The 17,398-nt window shown below is 47.3% G+C and overlaps 1 protein-coding gene across 1 annotated transcript; it reads left to right on the top strand.

Annotated features, from left to right (window-relative positions):
- The first annotated feature begins 1,734 nt into the window (after positions 1–1,734).
- On the top strand, positions 1,735–17,152 carry TMEM170A (transmembrane protein 170A). The gene is made up of 3 exons (XM_040410722.1): positions 1,735–1,983; positions 2,296–2,466; positions 15,583–17,152. Exons 1-3 carry the CDS (start codon positions 1,848–1,850, stop codon positions 15,711–15,713), a joined length of 438 nt encoding a protein of 145 aa, XP_040266656.1. The 5' UTR covers positions 1,735–1,847; the 3' UTR covers positions 15,714–17,152.
- The last annotated feature ends 246 nt before the right edge of the window (positions 17,153–17,398 follow it).

Raw genomic sequence — 17,398 nt, 5'->3', positions numbered from 1 at the left:
AAATGAATATCTCAAGAACAGTACGTCCTAGAGAGCTGAAACTGGTCTAAAACCTTTCTAAGCAACTTGATTACCTATATGACAAATTTGGAGCAGATTGGTCCAGTTTTCTGGCCGTCATAAATATCAGACAGAGATTCATTTTTATACGTGAAAATGACACTGATTCTACTTACCTGGCTCCCTGCACCGCCCCTGGTCCCCGTGCGCAGATGAAAACATCCGGTGTCAGGGGGAGGAGGCAATCAATGGCAGGCGGTGACGGGGACAAGCCTCCCTAGTGTCACCCGCGATGCAAGGGAGGGTTGTCCCCACCACTGCCTGCCATTGGCTGCTCTCCCGACACTGGTTGTTTTCATCTGCGCACAGGAAGAAGCAGCGGTGGCGGTGCGGAGACCGGGCCTATGGGGGGGCATTTCCATCCTGGGATAACCCCTTTAAAAACTCAGTGACCCTTTAAAATCATGTAGGAAAACAAGCTCTCGTAGTTATGGCAACAGGAAAATTAAAAAGTAATGGCTTAAAGATTAAAGGACCTTAATATGTATAGCTTGGAAGAAAGGCGAGACAGAGGGGATATGATAGAAACTTTTAAATACATAAAGGGAATCAACAAGGTAAAAGAGGAGAGAATATTTAAAAGAAGAAAAACTGCTACAAGAGGACACAGTTTTAAATTAGAGGGGCAAAGGTTTAAAAGTAATATCAGGAAGTATTACTTTACTGAGAGAGTAGTGGATGCATGGAATAGCCTTCCTGCAGAAGTGGTAGCTGCAAATACAGTGGAGGAGTTTAAGCATGCATGGGATAGGGATAAGGCTATCCTTCATATAAGATAGGGCCAGCGGCTATTCATAGTATTCAGTATATTGGGCAGACTAGATGGACCAAATGGTTCTTATCTGCCGACACATTCTATGTTTCTATGTTTCTTTTGAAATACAGCGATGCACCCTCGCAAAAAAAAAAGCCATGTTCTTAAGGGGTTAAAGGGTCTGGATGGGGGAGACTTTTCAAACTGATGTAAAGGAAAACTGGCGTAGGTGCCCGTAGCAACCAATCAGATTCCAGCTTTCATTTTTCAGAGCTCCTTTGGAAAATGAAAGGTGGAATCTGATTGGTTACTACGGGCAACTAAGCCAGTTTTTGATAAATCTCCCCCAATACATTTGGACTGGATCTTTTCACAAGCAGGTATGCGTCAGGGGGTGTCACAAAAGGATAGGGTGGGCTACAATTAGGGCACCTCTAGTCTTGACGCACCCTCCAGCCACTCACAATAATCGTAATTCATCTTCATACTACAGGAAGTGATATTTTTATCTTGACTGTTTTTCCAGGAGTTGCCCTACAGTAGGTCCATTAGTTTAGGGCAACTCCTGGAAAAACAGTCAAGATAAAAATATCACTTCCTGTAGTATGAAGATGAATTACGATTATTGTGAGTAGAGCCTTCATAAATGACCATTTCCTTTTGTTTCCCATTGCTAAGCCTTCTTAACCCAAAAAGCTACGCATGCGCAGAGCCATCTACCCTACGTAACGGCCCGGCGGCCCTCCGCTTGTCAGTGCGTGACAGCACGTCAGCAAGCCAAATAAAACGCCACTGCCATACTCCACGTTGATAACAAGTCTGTCATTGGCTGAGCAGATGATTGACACCACTTCCATCCATTCACTGACGAGTATGTCCAGTCAGAGAGTCCCTCCCCGTTCGCTGATTGGCTGAAAGCTTCTAAGTTTCCAGTATTGCCTGTCCCGGTGTGAAGGGATGAGAGGCCCGGGCAAGTTGAGTTGGGAGACACTGGGGAGTCGCTGCGGCCTGTGACGCTGTGGATGGCGGAAGTATGGACAGCAGCAGCAGCGGAGGAGTCCCGGGAGGCGAGACCGGGCTACTGAAACAGATCTTAAGCCTCAGTCTAGTCCCGCGGGTCGGAAATGCGACGGTGTGCCCTAGCGCCACGGCCCTGTGCGCCTTCCCGGGTGAGCAGACAGTCTATTAGGTGACGTAGTGCCGTTACACCTGATAACTGCGGTCACGTGGTTCGGTGGCTCTCTGGTGCCAGTCTGTGGATGTTGTGGTCACGTGGTCACGGTCCACATGCAGTCAGTGCAGGGGCCATAGTTGTGTCTGTCAGCCCTTCACATGCTGGTGCTGGGTGTGGACCTGGGTAAGTATAGGGTCACCCGCTTGGTGCTGGCCCGTCCTGCTCTTGGGGTTGCGCTGACGAGGTGTAGTAGGGGGTTCTGTGTACGGTCCCTGACGCCACTTTCTTATTTGATGGCTTCTTGCAGAGATGTGGTATGGCGTCTTCCTGTGGGCACTGGTCTCCTCCCTCTTCTTTCACATACCCGCCGGGCTGCTGGCGCTCTTCACGCTTCGTCATCACAAATACGGACGGTTTATGTCGGTGGGAATCCTGCTTATGGGTATTCTGGAACCAATATCTGCAGGGATATTAACAAGTAAGTGAAGTACAACCCCCATCATCATCATGCTGTTCTATGAACGTAAAACCAGTGTCTGACCGACCCATTCAGACAACCGCACAGCCGCCGCGCCGGACCGGAGCCCCACAGAAACACATGGAAGCCCGTCCGTGCCTCCTAACCCCAAAAGGTAGAACACGTCCTATCCTTTGCCGTATCTTGCGGATCTCGGAACCATTCAAGGCAATAAGTCCGCACCGCTGCACGGAGTTCGCACGGCCGGAGCCAGTGATATGCACAGCTGCTGTTTGCGGTGCGCCACACGGGCACGGCGGCCATATGGTCATCTGAATGGGGCCTTGTAGACATTATACTCTTCTACCCGGGCCGGCCATATGTTAGGATGCTGACTTCATCACTACAGAGACAGTCTGGGAGCTGACAGAAGTCCTAAGGGCTGCCTTTTAGGGCGCATGCACATGGCCGCGTAGTTTATGCGGATTTTTCTGCGTTTCCACACCAAAAGTCCTTATGTGTTACTTGCAGATTGACACGGATTTGCCAAAATCCGGACAAACGACGTTCTGCGGACTTCACAATCTGCACCGCAGTCCATTACCACACTATATATGTGACTTTGTGAGAGTCTCGTCTGGAACTGTTTTAGGCTACTTTCACACTAGCGTTCGGAGCGGATACGTCTGATGTTTCATCAGACGGATCCGCTCCTTTAATGCAGACGTTCGCATCCGTTCAGAACGGATGCGTCTGCATTAAAACTTTAGAAAATTTTCTAAGTGTGAAAGTTGTCTGAGCGGATCCGTTCAGACTTTACATTGTAAGTCAATGGGGAACGGATCCGCTTGAAGATTGAGCCATATAGTGTCATCTTCAAGCGGATCCGTCCCCATTGACTTACATTGTAAGTCTGGACAGATCCGCTCGGCCAGGCGGACACCCGAACGCTGCAAGCAGCGTTCAGGTGTCCGCTCACTGAGCGGAGGGAGCGGAGGCTGAACGCTGGCAGGCGGATGCATTCTCAGTGGATCCGCCTCCATTGAGAATGCATTGCTGCCAGACGGATGCGTTCGGGACCGCTCGTGAGCTCCTTCAAACGGAGATCACGAGCGGACACCCGAACGCTAGTGTGAAAGGAGCCTTATGCTGTGGATTTTGCACAAGAAAATCCACTCTTGAAGGAGTTGTCACTTTAGATAAATAAATAAATGGCATTGATCATGTAGGGAAAGTTAAAGGGAGTCTGTCACCGACATAACGTGGGAGGCGGATGCGTACCCATGGTGGGAGGCGGATGCGTACCCATGGTGGGAGGCGGATGCGTACCCATGGTGGGAGGCGGATGCGTACCCATGGTGGGAGGCGGATGCGTACCCATGGTGGGAAGCGGATGCGTACCCATGGTGGGAGGCGGATGCGTACCCATGGTGGGAGGCGGATGCGTACCCATGGTGGGAGGCGGATGCGTACCCATGGTGGGAGGCGGATGCGTACCCATGGTGGGAGGCGGATGCGTACCCATGGTGGGAGGCGGATGCGTACCCATGGTGGGAGGCGGATGCGTACCCATGGTGGGAGGCGGATGCGTACCCATGGTGGGAGGCGGATGCGTACCCATGGTGGGAGGCGGATGCGTACCCATGATGGTACCTGGCTTTAGTTTTTCAGTCTCTAAAGTGGCAAAAACAAAGTTTTAAAGATATGCAAATTACTGATCACAAGTGCCCGGTGCTCGCCGCCTGACTGCTCCCCTCTGTATCGTCCGGCCAGACCTGTATTCTTGTGGCGTCATTTTCGTCTTCATTCATAATTCACCGCCTGTGTGTTTCACCGACGCATGCGCACTGCATATCAGTATGCCTCTGCCCACAATGCGCAATGTACTGTGCATGCCCGGGCACGGCGGTGGATTGTGAATGAACTTCCCTCTGCCCAGCTGACTTTATGCTCACGTTATTTTTGAGTCGCGCTGGTGGAGGGACAGCTTGTATGGAGCAGTAATACTTCAGCTCCTTGCTGATGCTGGGGACCTTCAGCCTCCTCGGCCATTGTTGGCAGTGCAGGTGTGCTAAGGAGGCCCACAGGGAGAGCGGTGGCAGGGATGGCATGCTCAGGCTGTCTGCAGACTCGCCATAAACTAACCCCCTTTCCCCATAAGATGAGCTTCTTTCCTGAAGAGTTACAGCTTTAGGGCTCATGCACACAAAAGAGGTGGAATCCGAAGATGACCTTGAGAAGATATGTAGACAAAGCCTCACTCCCTGCACCTGCATTCACAGGTCATAAGATGACCCTTATTAACCACCTCACATCTGCCCATAGGATATAAACGTCCTATGAGTGGATGTTCAACTCTGAATGGATATTCTGGAACGTCCATTCAGAGATCGCAGCTGAACGCTAATCGTGCGGCTGCAGGTCGGGTTGCCCGCTGTCAGTGACAGCAGAGCAACCCTGAGAGAAGGCAGGGACAGTTCCCAAGTGTCCCTGCCTTCTAGATCGCTGTATACACAGCGCTATGCACTTCCTGTCCTGGCCCGGTGGTCATGTGACCGCTGGGGCCGCGGGAGTGCAGGAGCTGTCGGGTCTTCTACAGACCTCTATCAGCCCTGTACAGCGCTGTACAGCCTCTCTGGGGGGTGTATTTCCCCTGTAACTGGGGCAACCATGTCAGCCCCAGTTACAGGAGAAATCAATACTGAAAAAAAAAAAATGAGGTCAAATGTCCCCCAGAGGTCTTGTATTATTTTTATTTTTATAAAAGTTTCACATGTAAAAAAAAAATCCCCTAATTAAGAAAAAATATTAAAAAAAGGAAAAAATAAATAAAATAGACATATTTAGTATTGCTGCGTCTGTGCCTGCCGGCTCTATAAATATATCACATGATCCATCCAGTCCGATAAACAACATAAAAAAATAAAAAACAAAAACTTTGTAAAAAGAAAAAAGCCATTTTTGTCACTTTACATCACAAAAAGTGCAACACAAAGTGATCAAAAAGGCGTATGTTCCACAAAATGGTACCAATAAAGCCATCACCTCATTCCGCAAAAAATGAGCCCCTACACAAGAAAATCGCTCAAAAAGTAAAAACATTATAGCTCTCAGAACATGGAGACATTAAAACATCATTTCTCGCCCATATTCATTGGGGGACACAGGAACCGTGGGTATAGCTATGTCCTCTAGGAGGCGATGACACTAGATAAAGCTGTTAGCTCCTCCCCTGGCAGCTATACCCCCTCCAGCCTGGAGAGAGAGCTTCAGTTTTTTCTAGTGTCAATAGGAGCTTCTGAAGATTTTTTAATTTAGTTTATTTTTTTTCTCTTCTTTTAGGTGGGAAACAGTGGTCTCCTCGCCTCCCTGTTCTCCCAGGGGGAGCATGCCAGCGTTGGCTCGCCGCCACTCTGCCTCCTCCCCCCACCAGAAGACAAGGTGGACCAGGGCAGCCTCGCTCCCCTGCATCCCTCCAGCAGAAGGGTCACCTAGGTCCGCCAAAGAGAAGACCTTCCCACCATGCCAGACTCCTGCCACTCTGGTACCAGCTCTGAGGAGGTGACCCTGCTGGAACTAGGTGACATTCTAGGTCCACTTATGAAGGGTGAAGAGGATGAAGATGAGGTGAGTACACCGGATTAGGTAAATATGGTTAACCCTCTTCCCCCTCCTTCTCTCCCCCTTTGGCAGCAATGGTTTTAAGGGGGCTATAGGGTTAATAGGCCCGGGCTCCACTTATTGTAGCACTGCACCCCTGAAGTCAGGCCCCCTCATTCCCCCCCCCCCCCCCCTCTTGCCGATGGTGAACTCAGGCATATAGGAGGTTAATCCCATGTCCTCCTGGTACATTGGGCAGCCGAGCAGGCAGGGAGGGGAGCTGATGAGACTTCCCGCTCCCCGATATCTAATGGGGGAGGGAGCCATATTCCGACCTTTTCGGGAGCGGGCGCCAAGCGCGCCGCTCCTAAAGGGTTAATGCCTCTGATGATCGCGGACGCCTGAGCCCTTGCGGGAGACTCGTGCCGCGAGGCATTTCTGAGGGGTAGACTTGCATGGGGGCCTCCGGCTGTCACGAGTTCCCGGCCCGCGGGGTGAACATCAAGGTCTTCCGGGCGTCGCAAAATTTAGGCCCCTGCTTCAAATGGGGCCTACAGGTTCTTCCTTCCCCTGTTGTCATCCCGGCCCGCGGGGCGTGCACCCACGGCCAGGATGTGCATGTCGCTCCTCGCTCTGGGTCCCTCTACCCTTCGATTGACTTCAGTACAGAGGGGGAGGGTCCCGGTTGGCCGAGCATCGGAACTTTAGGCCCCGGCTTCGCAGCCTACTATCCCATTCCCATCCACAAGTATGAGAGGGGGAGGGAGGCGGGCGGGCTGACGCGAATTCTTCCCGCCTAGCTGTCCCCCACCCCCTTCAGCACCGCCCCTGGGCTTCAAGTCCTATTTAACCCTTCCTGGCCAGCCGCTTCTGTTAGGCAGGCACTGGATTATCAGGGGATAGATGGGCAGTGCAAAAATTGCTTTCTTATTGCACAGTTAACCCCTGCCTGCCTCTTATCCACTTGAGGCTAGGCATTCCAGTTAAAGAAAAAAGGAAGACATAAAAACAAACGTTTACATCCATACGGGCCCTACTCCCCTCAGTCACAATCCACTCTGACTGTGCGGCACCAAACTGGGCCCGTGCCCTATTCCGGACACGTGAGAACCTCTCGTAGTTTCCCAATCCGCCCTCCGCGGCTGTTTTGTTGATAACGCCCCACCTGCGCAATACAGTGAAGGACCTCTGACCGTTCCCAACCCACCTTCCGGGGTAGCTTGGTTGATTATTTTCCACCAGTGCAATACAGTGGAGCACCTCTGGAACGTCACAATCCACCCTCCCGGGTCGTTTGGTTGATAATGCACCGCCTGCGCATTCCAGTGGATGGACCTCTAGACTTCCCATTCCACCCTCCGGGTAGTTTGGTTGATGAGCCCCCACCTGCGCAGTTCACAACTGCCAGGGGCGAGGTCCTGAGGGGTAGACGTACGCGCAAGCGGACCACAGAGTAGGACATCCTTTCTCTGTGGATATCTCCACACCCCCACCCTTCCTCCCTGGGTCATGCTCGGACATACCTTCCCTCCCCGGAGAGGGTCAGTCGGGGAGGGGGGGGGGATCGATCACTAATTCAGTCTCTGACGTGCACCCGAAGCAGTCTCCCAAGATTGCGTCTACGGTGGCCAGCAGTACTGTTGTATGCATTAGCCCCTTCCATATGTGGAGTATTGCCCTTCTATGGGATACAGTACTCTCCTTATATATTGTCCCCTTCCTTAGGTGGACTAAGTACAATAACATTGGTTTTCAGTGCCGGACGGGGTTCAGTACCTGCCGTATGCATTAGCCCCTTCCATAGGTGGCGCAATGACATTTTCACTGTTTGCAACTTACTTAAGTGCAATAATTGCACTCCCACGGGGTAAGGACTCGCCATATGCACTAGTTCCTGCTGTAGGCATTGACCCCCCCCCCCGCCTTCCCCCTCTTCACAGGTGGAGTATTTTCCCTACCGCTGGCTTAGTACTTGCCGTATCCATTCCACTTTGCATAGGTAGGGTAATTCCACTGCCATTGGATTCGGTCCCGACTGTCTCGCTATCCCTTCCATAGCCGGAGTGTTGCACATCACTGTGCTTCCTGTTGCATTACCCCCTTCCACTAGTGATCCATTAGCGGGGGACTAATGAGCATCTTGGGATGCCGCAATTCAGCTGAACCATGGCTTCTACGGGATAGTCTCAGGCCTCCCCCTCAGTTTTGCGCTGACGGGGCAAGCGCTGGCTACTACTGTGGGAGTGGTAATTGCTTTACCACTACATACTGGGGTGCTTACTGCACAGCTTTGCAGGTGGCGGATTCTTATAGTACTGAATTTGGTGGCCTCTGCGGGTGGCCCCCTCCTTTGCTGGGGTAGGGGGCTAGAAATACAGTATGACTTACCTTGCCTGGCTTCCTGGATGCCTTATCTTATTTCGCAAGTGGGGCGTGGCAACAGCGGTACCCGCGGGTGCCCGGTACTCTTCATCTAGTGGCATATGGGTACCGCCAGTGGATACGGTAGCTATTCCACATCGTATCCTCTTCTTTTTGGTGCTGGTTTTGAGCATGATTATGACTTCCTCTGTCTTCAGGGGGTTACCTAGCAACACTTATGTGTCCTAGAGACCCCCCCATCTCCATGGGCCTCCACTGTTCCAGTTGGTCATGATTTTGTCCGCATCAATACATAGTGCGTACACCATTTGAACTAATATGGTGCGTGCGTTCCACTGAGTCGGGTGTTTTCACTGACTCTGTATTCTCTATCCACCACTCCTCCTTATTGGGAAAGTGCTTATGCTGGCACCCTGGTTTAGCTACTACAACCAGTTCTCCTCCACAGGGGCAGATTGTACGCTAAGGCTCGAGTTCGTGGTCGCTACAGTGGGACATTCCCCTCAGGTAGTGGTCCTGCCCTGGCGTTAGCTTGCCAGTTGCTCCTGTTCAGCTCCCTTCCAGGTAGAGATTTTAAGGCTCATAGCCACCCCGCAAGCCTTAGTAGCTCCTACGTTACTGCCTTCCCTCATCTGCATTGCACAGATTATTCGTTGTGGCCTTCCCTTCCAGACATGTTTGGTCCCGACTGGTGGGCTGCGGCGCCCACCACATTCCTTCTTCTACAGGGAATCCTTCCCATTGGTCCTGGGTGTGCTAACTGTGTCTACACAAAGTTTTCCACCCTTCTATCACGAGCAAGAGATCCGGAAGCATGCAACGTGGATGTCCTGATCTCCCTTTGGCAGGAGTTCTCCCTCCTCTATGTGCTCTCCCCCCCCCCCCCCTCCCTCCTATTCAGGGTTCTACGGAAGATCACGATGGAGGGCATTCCGACAATCCTAGTTGTTCCGGATTGGCCCCGTCACGCGTGATACGCCGACCTCGTTCTCATTCTAGGAGACGTCCCTTGGTCGCTGCCACTCAGACGTCCTTCTTCGGGGTCCAGTCTTCCATCAGCATTTAAGGTCTCTTCGTTGACTGCGGGACTATTGCAACCTCCATTCTGATGCGAAGAGTTTTTTTTGGCTGATGTCATCCGCACTATGATTCAGGCCAGGAAGCTTGCATCGTCCAGGATCTATAACAGGACCTGGAGGTCCTCCTGGATTTTTTGTGAAACCGGAACACTCCCTCACTCCGTGTTTTCTCTCCCTAGGGTCCTATCCTTTCTTCAATCAGGGTTGGACCTTGGTCTGGCCCCTAGTTCTTTGCAGGTTCAGGTGTCGGTGCTTCTATCTTTTTCCAGCGTCCTCTGGCCCCCTAGGGCCTGTAAGAACCTTCCTTCTGGGAGTGGCACATACGGGTCCTCCGTACCGGCCTCCTTTAACTCCTTCGGATCTGAATTAGTCCTCTCAGCGCTCCAGGCTTCCCCTTTGAGCCCTTGCGGGAGTTTTCGCTCAGACTCCTGTCCTGGAAGGTAGTTTTTTTCTGGTTGCTATCGCATCCATTAGACGGGTGTCCGAGTTGGCGGCGCTCTCTTGCAGAGAACCCTTCCTGGTTATTCGTAGGGTACAATGTGGTTCTCCGGCCTGTCCCTTCTTTTCTTCCGAAGGTAGTCTCTGACTTCCATATTAATGAGGAAATTCCTTCCCTCACTGTGTCCCTCTCCTTCACACCCTATGGAAAAGGAGTTGCACCATTTGGACATTGTCAGAGCTTTGAAGATCTATTTAGCAGCCTCTGGTCCCTTCCGCCGTACAGACTCCCTTTTTTTTCGTCATTCCGGAGGGTCCTCGCAAGGAATTGGCCTCCAAGGTGGAAATCGCACGTTGGATTCGGTCTGCAATTGCTGAAGCATACCACGCCCGAGACAGGGTTCTGCCCTTAGGTGTCATGGCTCACTCCACCAGAGCGGTGGGCGCATCTTGGGCTCTGAGGAATCGCTCTTCGGCTGCACAGTCGTGCAAGGCGGCTTCTTGTCCTCCTTACACGCATTCACAAGATTTTGCCAGGTGCATACTTTGCATCGGGCCGCGTAGTTTTGCGGGCGTCAGTTTCTTAGATGCCTGCAGGGACGCTTGCTTCCATGGGTCTGTGGTTTTTCCCTCCCTGTGGACTGCTTTTGGACGTCCCACAGTTTCTGTGTCCCCTAATGAATATGGGCGAGAAAAGGAGATTTTTGTATAACTTGCCAGTAAAATCTTTCTCGCTCTTCATTGGGGGACACAGCACCCACCCAGTATTGTTGTTCAACCACAGTTATAGCTGTTGCTTGTTTGAACCCCGTTGGGTCTTTTGCCATAGTTGGTGTTCCACGTGTTTTTCTTTGGTTGGCTTGCTTCTCTTTCTGCTTGTACACAAACTGAAGCTCTCTCTCCAGGCTGGAGGGGGTATAGCTGCCAGGGGAGGAGCTAACAGCTTTTACTAGTGTCAACGCCTCCTAGAGGACATAGCTATACCCACGGTTCCTGTGTCCCCCAATGAAGAGCGAGAAAGAGATTTTACTGGTAAGTTATGCAAAAATCTTTTTATTGTTTAAAAAAATGCTATTATTGTGTTAAATAAAATAAAAAAGTAGACATATTGGGTATCGCCGCGTCTGTAACAACAAGCTCTATAAAAATATCACATGACCTAACTCCTCGGGTGAACGCCGTAAAAAATAAAATTAAAATAGAAACCGTGCCACAAAAAAAGCAATTTTTTATTTTTTTTTGTCACCTTACATCAAAAAAAGTGTAATACCAAGCGATCAAAAACTTATATGCACCCCAAAATAGTGCCAGTCATCTATCTCATCCCGCAAAAAATTAGCTCCTACCTAAGACAATCGCCCAAAAAAAATTATGGCTCTCAGAATACGGAGACAGAAAAATATCTTTTTTTTTTTTGTTTCAAAAATATTGTTATTGTGTAAAACTTAAGTAAATAAAGTATACATATTAGGTATCGCCTCGTCCGTAAGAACCTGCTCTTTAAAAATATCACATGACCTAACCTCTAAGGTGAACACCGTAAAAAAAAAAAAATGTCAAAAAAGTCATATGCATGCTAAAATAGTGCCAATCAAACCATCATCCCGCAAAAAATGAGCCCCTATGTAGGACAATCGCCCCAAAAAAACCTCTGGCTTTCAGAATGTGGGGACACTAAAAAATAAAGTATTTTTGAAAAAAAAAATATGTAAAACTGAAACAAAAAAAGTAGTCATATTTGGTATTGTTGCGTCCGTAACAACCTGCTCTATAAAAATAATAAAAATAGCACATGATCTAACCGGTCAGATGAATGTTGTAAATAACAAAAAATAAAAACTGTGCCAAAACAGCAATTTTTTTTTTTTTTTTTTTTTTTTTGTTTTGTTACATTGCCTCACAAAAAGTGTAATATAGAGCAACTAAAAATCATATGTACCCTAAAATAGTACCAACAAAACTGCCACCTTATACCGTAGTTTCCAAAATGGGGTCACTTTTTTTGGAGTTTCTACTCTAGGGGTGCATCAGGGGGGCTTCAAATGGGACATGGTGTCAAAAAACCAGCCCAGCAAAAACCACATGGCGTTCCTTTCATTCTGCGCAGGAAAAAACGCAGTGTTCGCCCGATAAGGCCAGATCTTGTGCGCACACTTGCGTTTAGTCCGCCCCACCGCAGTGCCAGAATTTTTTTATTTTTTTTTCTGATCACTGCAAAAACACTAAAATCGCTGCAGCGCTATAAAAAGATCACTTTTGAGGGGCATGGCGAGTTCATAGAAGATTTTTTTATTTATTTTTTTGGCACAAGTTAGCGGAAATAGATTTTTTTTGTTTTTTCTTACAAAGTCTCATATTCCACTAACTTGTGACAAAAAATTAAATCTCACATGAACTCACCATACCCCTCACGGAAACCAAATGCGTAAAATTTTTAGACATTTATATTCCAGACTTCTTCTCACGCTTTAGGGCCCCTAAATTGCCAGGGCAGTATAAATACCCCACATGTGACCCTATTTCGGAAAGAAGACACCCCAAGGTATTCGCTGATGGGCATATTGAGTCCGTGGGAGATTTTATTTTTTGTCACAAGTTAGCGGAAAGGGAGACTTTGAGAAAAAAAACAAAAAAAAAATCATTTTCCGCTAACTTGTGGCAAAAAAAAAATATCTTCTATGAACTCGCCATGCCCCTCATGGAATACCTTGGGGTGTCTTCTTTCTAAAATGGGGTCACATGTGGGGTATTTATACTGCCCTAGCATTTTAGGGGCCCTAAAGCGTGAGCAGAAGTCTGGAATCCAAATGTCTAAAAATGCCCTCCTAAAAAGAATTTGGGCCCCTTTGCCCACCTAGGCTGCAAAAAAGTGTCACACATGTGGTATCGCCGTACTCAGGAGAAGTAGGGCAATATGTTTTGGGGTGTCTTTTTACATATACCCATGCTGGGTGAGAGAAATATCTCTGTCAAATGACAACTTTGTATAAAAAAAAAATGGGAAAAGTTGTCTTTTAGAGAGATTTCTCTCACCCAGCATGGGTATATGTAAAAAGACACCCCAAAACACATTGCCCTACCTCTCCTGAGTACGGCGATACCACATGTGTGACACTTTTTTGCAGCCTAGGTGGGCAAAGAGGCCCACATTCCAAAGAGCACCTTTAGGATTTTACAGGACATTTTTTACACATTTGAATTTCAAACTACTTCTCACGCATTAGGGCCCCTAAAATGCCAGGGCAGTATAACTACCCCACAAGTGACCCCATTTTGGAAAGAAGACACCCCAAGGTATTCGCTGATGGGCATAGTGAGTTTATGGAAGTTTTTATTTTTGTCACAAGTTAGTGGAATATGAGACTTTGTAAGAAAAAATATAAAAATCATCATTTTCTGCTAACTTGTGACAAAAAATAAAAAGTTCTATGAACTCACTATGCCCATCAGCGAATACCTTAGGGTGTCTACTTTCTGAAATGGGGTCATTTGTGGGGTGTTTGTTCTGTCTGGCCATTGTAGAACCTCAGGACCAACCTGACAGGTGCTCAGAAAGTCAGAGCTGCTTCAAAAAGCGGAAATTCACATTTTTGTACCATAGTTTGTAAACGCTATAACTTTTACCCAAACCAATAAATATACACTTATTGAATTTTTTTTTATTTTTATCAAAGACATGTAGCACAATAAATTTAGAGAAAAATTTATATAGAAACGTAGTTTTTATTGAAAAATTTTACAACTGAAAGTGAAAAATGACATTTTTTTTGCAAAAATTTCGGTAAATTTCGATTAATAACAAAAAAAGTAAAAATGTCAGCAGCAATGAAATACCACCAAATGAAAGCTCTATTAGTGAGAAGAAAAGGAGGTAAAATTCATTTGGGTGGTAAGTTGCATGACCGAGCAATAAACGGTGAAAGTAGTGTAGGTCAGAAGTGTAAAAAGTGGTCTGGTCATTAAGGTGGTTTAAGCTAGGGGGGCTGAGGTGGTTAAAAAGTGGATTTTGGAAATTTTCTGAAAAATTTCAAGATTTGCTTCTAAACTTCTAAAAGTCCCCAAAAAATTAAATTACGTTCACAATGATCCAAACATGAAGTAGACATATGGGGAATGTAAAGTAATAACTATTTTTGGAGTTATGATCTATTATAAAAGTAGAGAAATTGAAATTTGCTAATTTTTCCAAATTTTGGGTAAATTTGGTATTTTTTTTTATAATTTAAAAATGAATTTTTTTTACTCCATTTTTACCAGTGTCATGAAGTACAATATGTGACGACAAAACAATCTCAGAATGGCCTGGATAAGTAAAAGCGTTTTAAAGTTATTACCACATAAAGTGACACATGTCAGATTTGCGAAGAATGTCTCTGAAAATGAAATTCAAACAATCGGATACTACATCTTCACACCTGGGACCCCCGCCGATCAGCTGTTTGAGAAGGCAGTGGCACGGCCTTCGCCCAGTAACGTCACGACTAGTATCACTGGCCTGGGCACGGCTAAGCTCAGTTCCCTTGAATGGAGCTTGGCTGCGCCCATGCCAGTTGATACAAGTCGTGACGTCACTTGGCCAGCGGTAAACAGTGAAGGCCGTGGCGCTGCCTTCTCAAACGACTGATAGGTGGGGGTCCCGGGTGTCGGACCCCCGCCCATCAGATGCTGATCTATCCAGAGGATAGATCATCAGTTTAGACAAAGTGCAGAACCCCTTTAAGGGCTTTGTGCAGACCAGTCAGGTTCTTCCGCAGACTCGCCCAACCATGTATTTTTGGACCTTGCTTTGTACACTGGGCACAGTCATGCTGGAACAGAAGAGGGCCTTGCCCAAATTTTTCCGACCAAATGTCTTGGTCTGCTGAAGCATTAAAGCGGTTGGTCCATCTCATACATGGGTATCTAATAGGTGTAGTTCCCATCTCTAGAACCCACACCTGTTTCTAGAACAGAGCGCACTGTGCATGCATGGCCGATGGCTATTCTTCATACTCCTTCTTTCTGTATATGTTTATTTAAATCTCGGAGAGGACGGGTGGTGACTCTGATCACCTGAGCCACCTGCCCTTTTCCCCGGTATATTTTGATATTATCGTTGTATACCTATCATTATTCCCTGGCTAGGGTCAAACTAGGGAGTTGACAGGTATAGGTTCGGGGACAGGGAACCTCCACCATCAGGGGGTTACCCTGGGCTGAGCAGTATTTAGGGTAAGCATCCAGTCTGCCCTGCCCTTTTCCCTCAGACCCTATCGTATTTATATAATAATTTTTTCGATTTTGATCCTCGGACCACCGTAAGTCTATTGATAGTCATTGTATCACTAGCACATGTTCTCTGTTAGGGGTTACTACTCCCTTGTCAAAAGAAATTTATATATAAACCTTTTGAAATTGTAGTACTCACTGTTGGTATATACATACCTATACCCACTGTATCACCATTAAAGGTATTTTTAAAAATCACTTATTCTAAATAGCGATCTATTCTTCATATAGTTATATATTGTGAATTGGAGCAGCGCACATCCTCTCCATTTTACAAAAGGCTACCCCCCGACCAATCTGTCCTAAGGGTAGGGCAACAATATTGAATTCCTATAAAACCCTTAAATATGTTTTTCCTTTTGTCTCGCAGGTGCCGCCATTGCCGGAGTTTACAAAGCCGCTGCCAAGGAAATGATTCCGTTTGAGGCTCTTGTTCTGGGTGTAGGACAGACGTTCTGTGTGCTTATCGTTTCCTTTTTAAGGATTTTAGCGACTTTGTAACCCAGGGCACATTGACCTTACGAACATCAGAGGACGCACATCTTGGTGTAGAATGAGGAGTTCTGCAGATCTTGCAGCCATGTCTATACTACAATGAAATTTAAGATTGTCACATTGCCTTTACACACAAGTACTTCTAGAAATCCGGTCACTGCAGTGTAACCGGATGATCCAATGCCAGCAAGTGCATCGATAACCGATAATAGACTAGAGTTAGAATATCTATAGATCCATATCACCATTCACACAATGAATTCTCTTTCCAGACTTTGTATCATGGAAGCAACGCTTCTAGCGGGGAATAGCCGAGCACTTATGTCCACGTGGGACTGGAACACTGCGGCTTTGTGTGCGGCAAATCCACAGCGTTTTACAGTACCGGCAACAGAGCTGAGCTTTTGCAGATTTTCAGGGTGCCTGCACACGATGTGGATTACGTGCGGTTTTTCCACATCGGACAAATTTCATGTAGACTTTTTTTCTTAGGTGTGGAGCTAGACCTGCTGTGAGGATTTTTAAATCAGTTGTTGCATTTTTCTTGTGCAGATTTCACCCGTGAGATCTTCAGAAAATCCACACCAAAAAAACGCAATAAATAGTGCAGGTTTGGTGCGGATTTCAGGTGTATTTTCTGCACATAAATCTGCACCGTGTGCAGCCGCATTAATGCTGTGGATTTCCCCAGTGGGTTTCAGCCTTTGGAATGCACAGGGTGAATTCGACATGTAAGTCAGTGTGGATTTTATATTACCCATGTAGATGTTCCTGCAGCTGTACAGGGTCCATGCATGCGACAAAGCGTTGTGTGTGAACCTTTTGGGCATCTGCACATGATGCAGATTACGTACCGTTTTTTGTTTTTTTTTCAGCGCAGTTTCACGTGCAGGAAAACCGCAGCGAAATCCAGTACCAGCGGAGTGAATGAGATTTGACAACTCTCACGTCCACTTTGCTTTATTATTCTGTGCAGCATTGCCAAAAAAACGCAGCACAAAAATCTGCATCAAAACCGCATAAAATCCACAGATGGGAAAAAAATAAAAATAAAGTAACAGCTGACCGAGGCTTGAGGAAGCACACACCCCCGTGAAACTGCTGTTGCTTGCTTGCCTACACTTGGATTTTAAATATGAAATAAAGTGAAGAATTTTAACGGTGAGTGCCGCGTTGAATCTATATTGGCATGAAACTGAAATAAATGGTGTGGATTTCTGTGCGGTTTTAGTGCAGATTTTTTGTGGATTGTCTGCGTACAAATCTGCACGCAGTGAGCAGGTACCCTAAAGGCTTACTTTTGTTGGCTCGTACAGTGAAGTTCACAGTCGGGCCTCATGCACACGACCGTATGTATTTTGCGGTCCGCAAAAAACACGGATGACGTCCGTGTGTATTCCGTATATTACGGAACAGCTGGCCCCTAATAGAACAGTACTATCCTTGTCCATAATGCGGACAATAATAGGACATGTTCTATTTTTTTGCGCAACGGAAATGGAATGCACACAGAGTAACTTCCGTTTTTTTTTTTTTTTGTTTTTTTTGCTGACCCATTGAAATGAATGGTTCCGTATACGATCCGCAAAAAAAAACGGAACAGGCACAGAAAGAAAATAAGTTTGTGTGCATGAGGCCTCGTGGCTATTTCAAGGACCATATACGGCCCTGAATCGTTCAGTGGCTTACTG

Source organism: Bufo bufo, chromosome 10, assembly GCF_905171765.1.
Source record: "Bufo bufo chromosome 10, aBufBuf1.1, whole genome shotgun sequence".
Classification (NCBI taxonomy): Eukaryota; Metazoa; Chordata; class Amphibia; order Anura; family Bufonidae; genus Bufo; species Bufo bufo.
The sequence above is the reverse complement of the archived record's forward strand: the minus strand, read 5'-3'. Positions and strand labels throughout refer to the sequence as shown.

Excerpts from the sequence above, each read along its gene's own strand:
- TMEM170A (XM_040410722.1), top strand. The coding sequence starts at position 1,848 with ATGGACAGCAGCAGCAGCGGAGGAGTCCCGGGAGGCGAGACCGGGCTA. Across the intron at positions 1,984-2,295 it reads GGCCCTGTGCGCCTTCCCGG|AGATGTGGTATGGCGTCTTC; the intron begins GTGAGCAGACAG and ends GGCTTCTTGCAG. Across the intron at positions 2,467-15,582 it reads ATCTGCAGGGATATTAACAA|GTGCCGCCATTGCCGGAGTT; the intron begins GTAAGTGAAGTA and ends TTTGTCTCGCAG.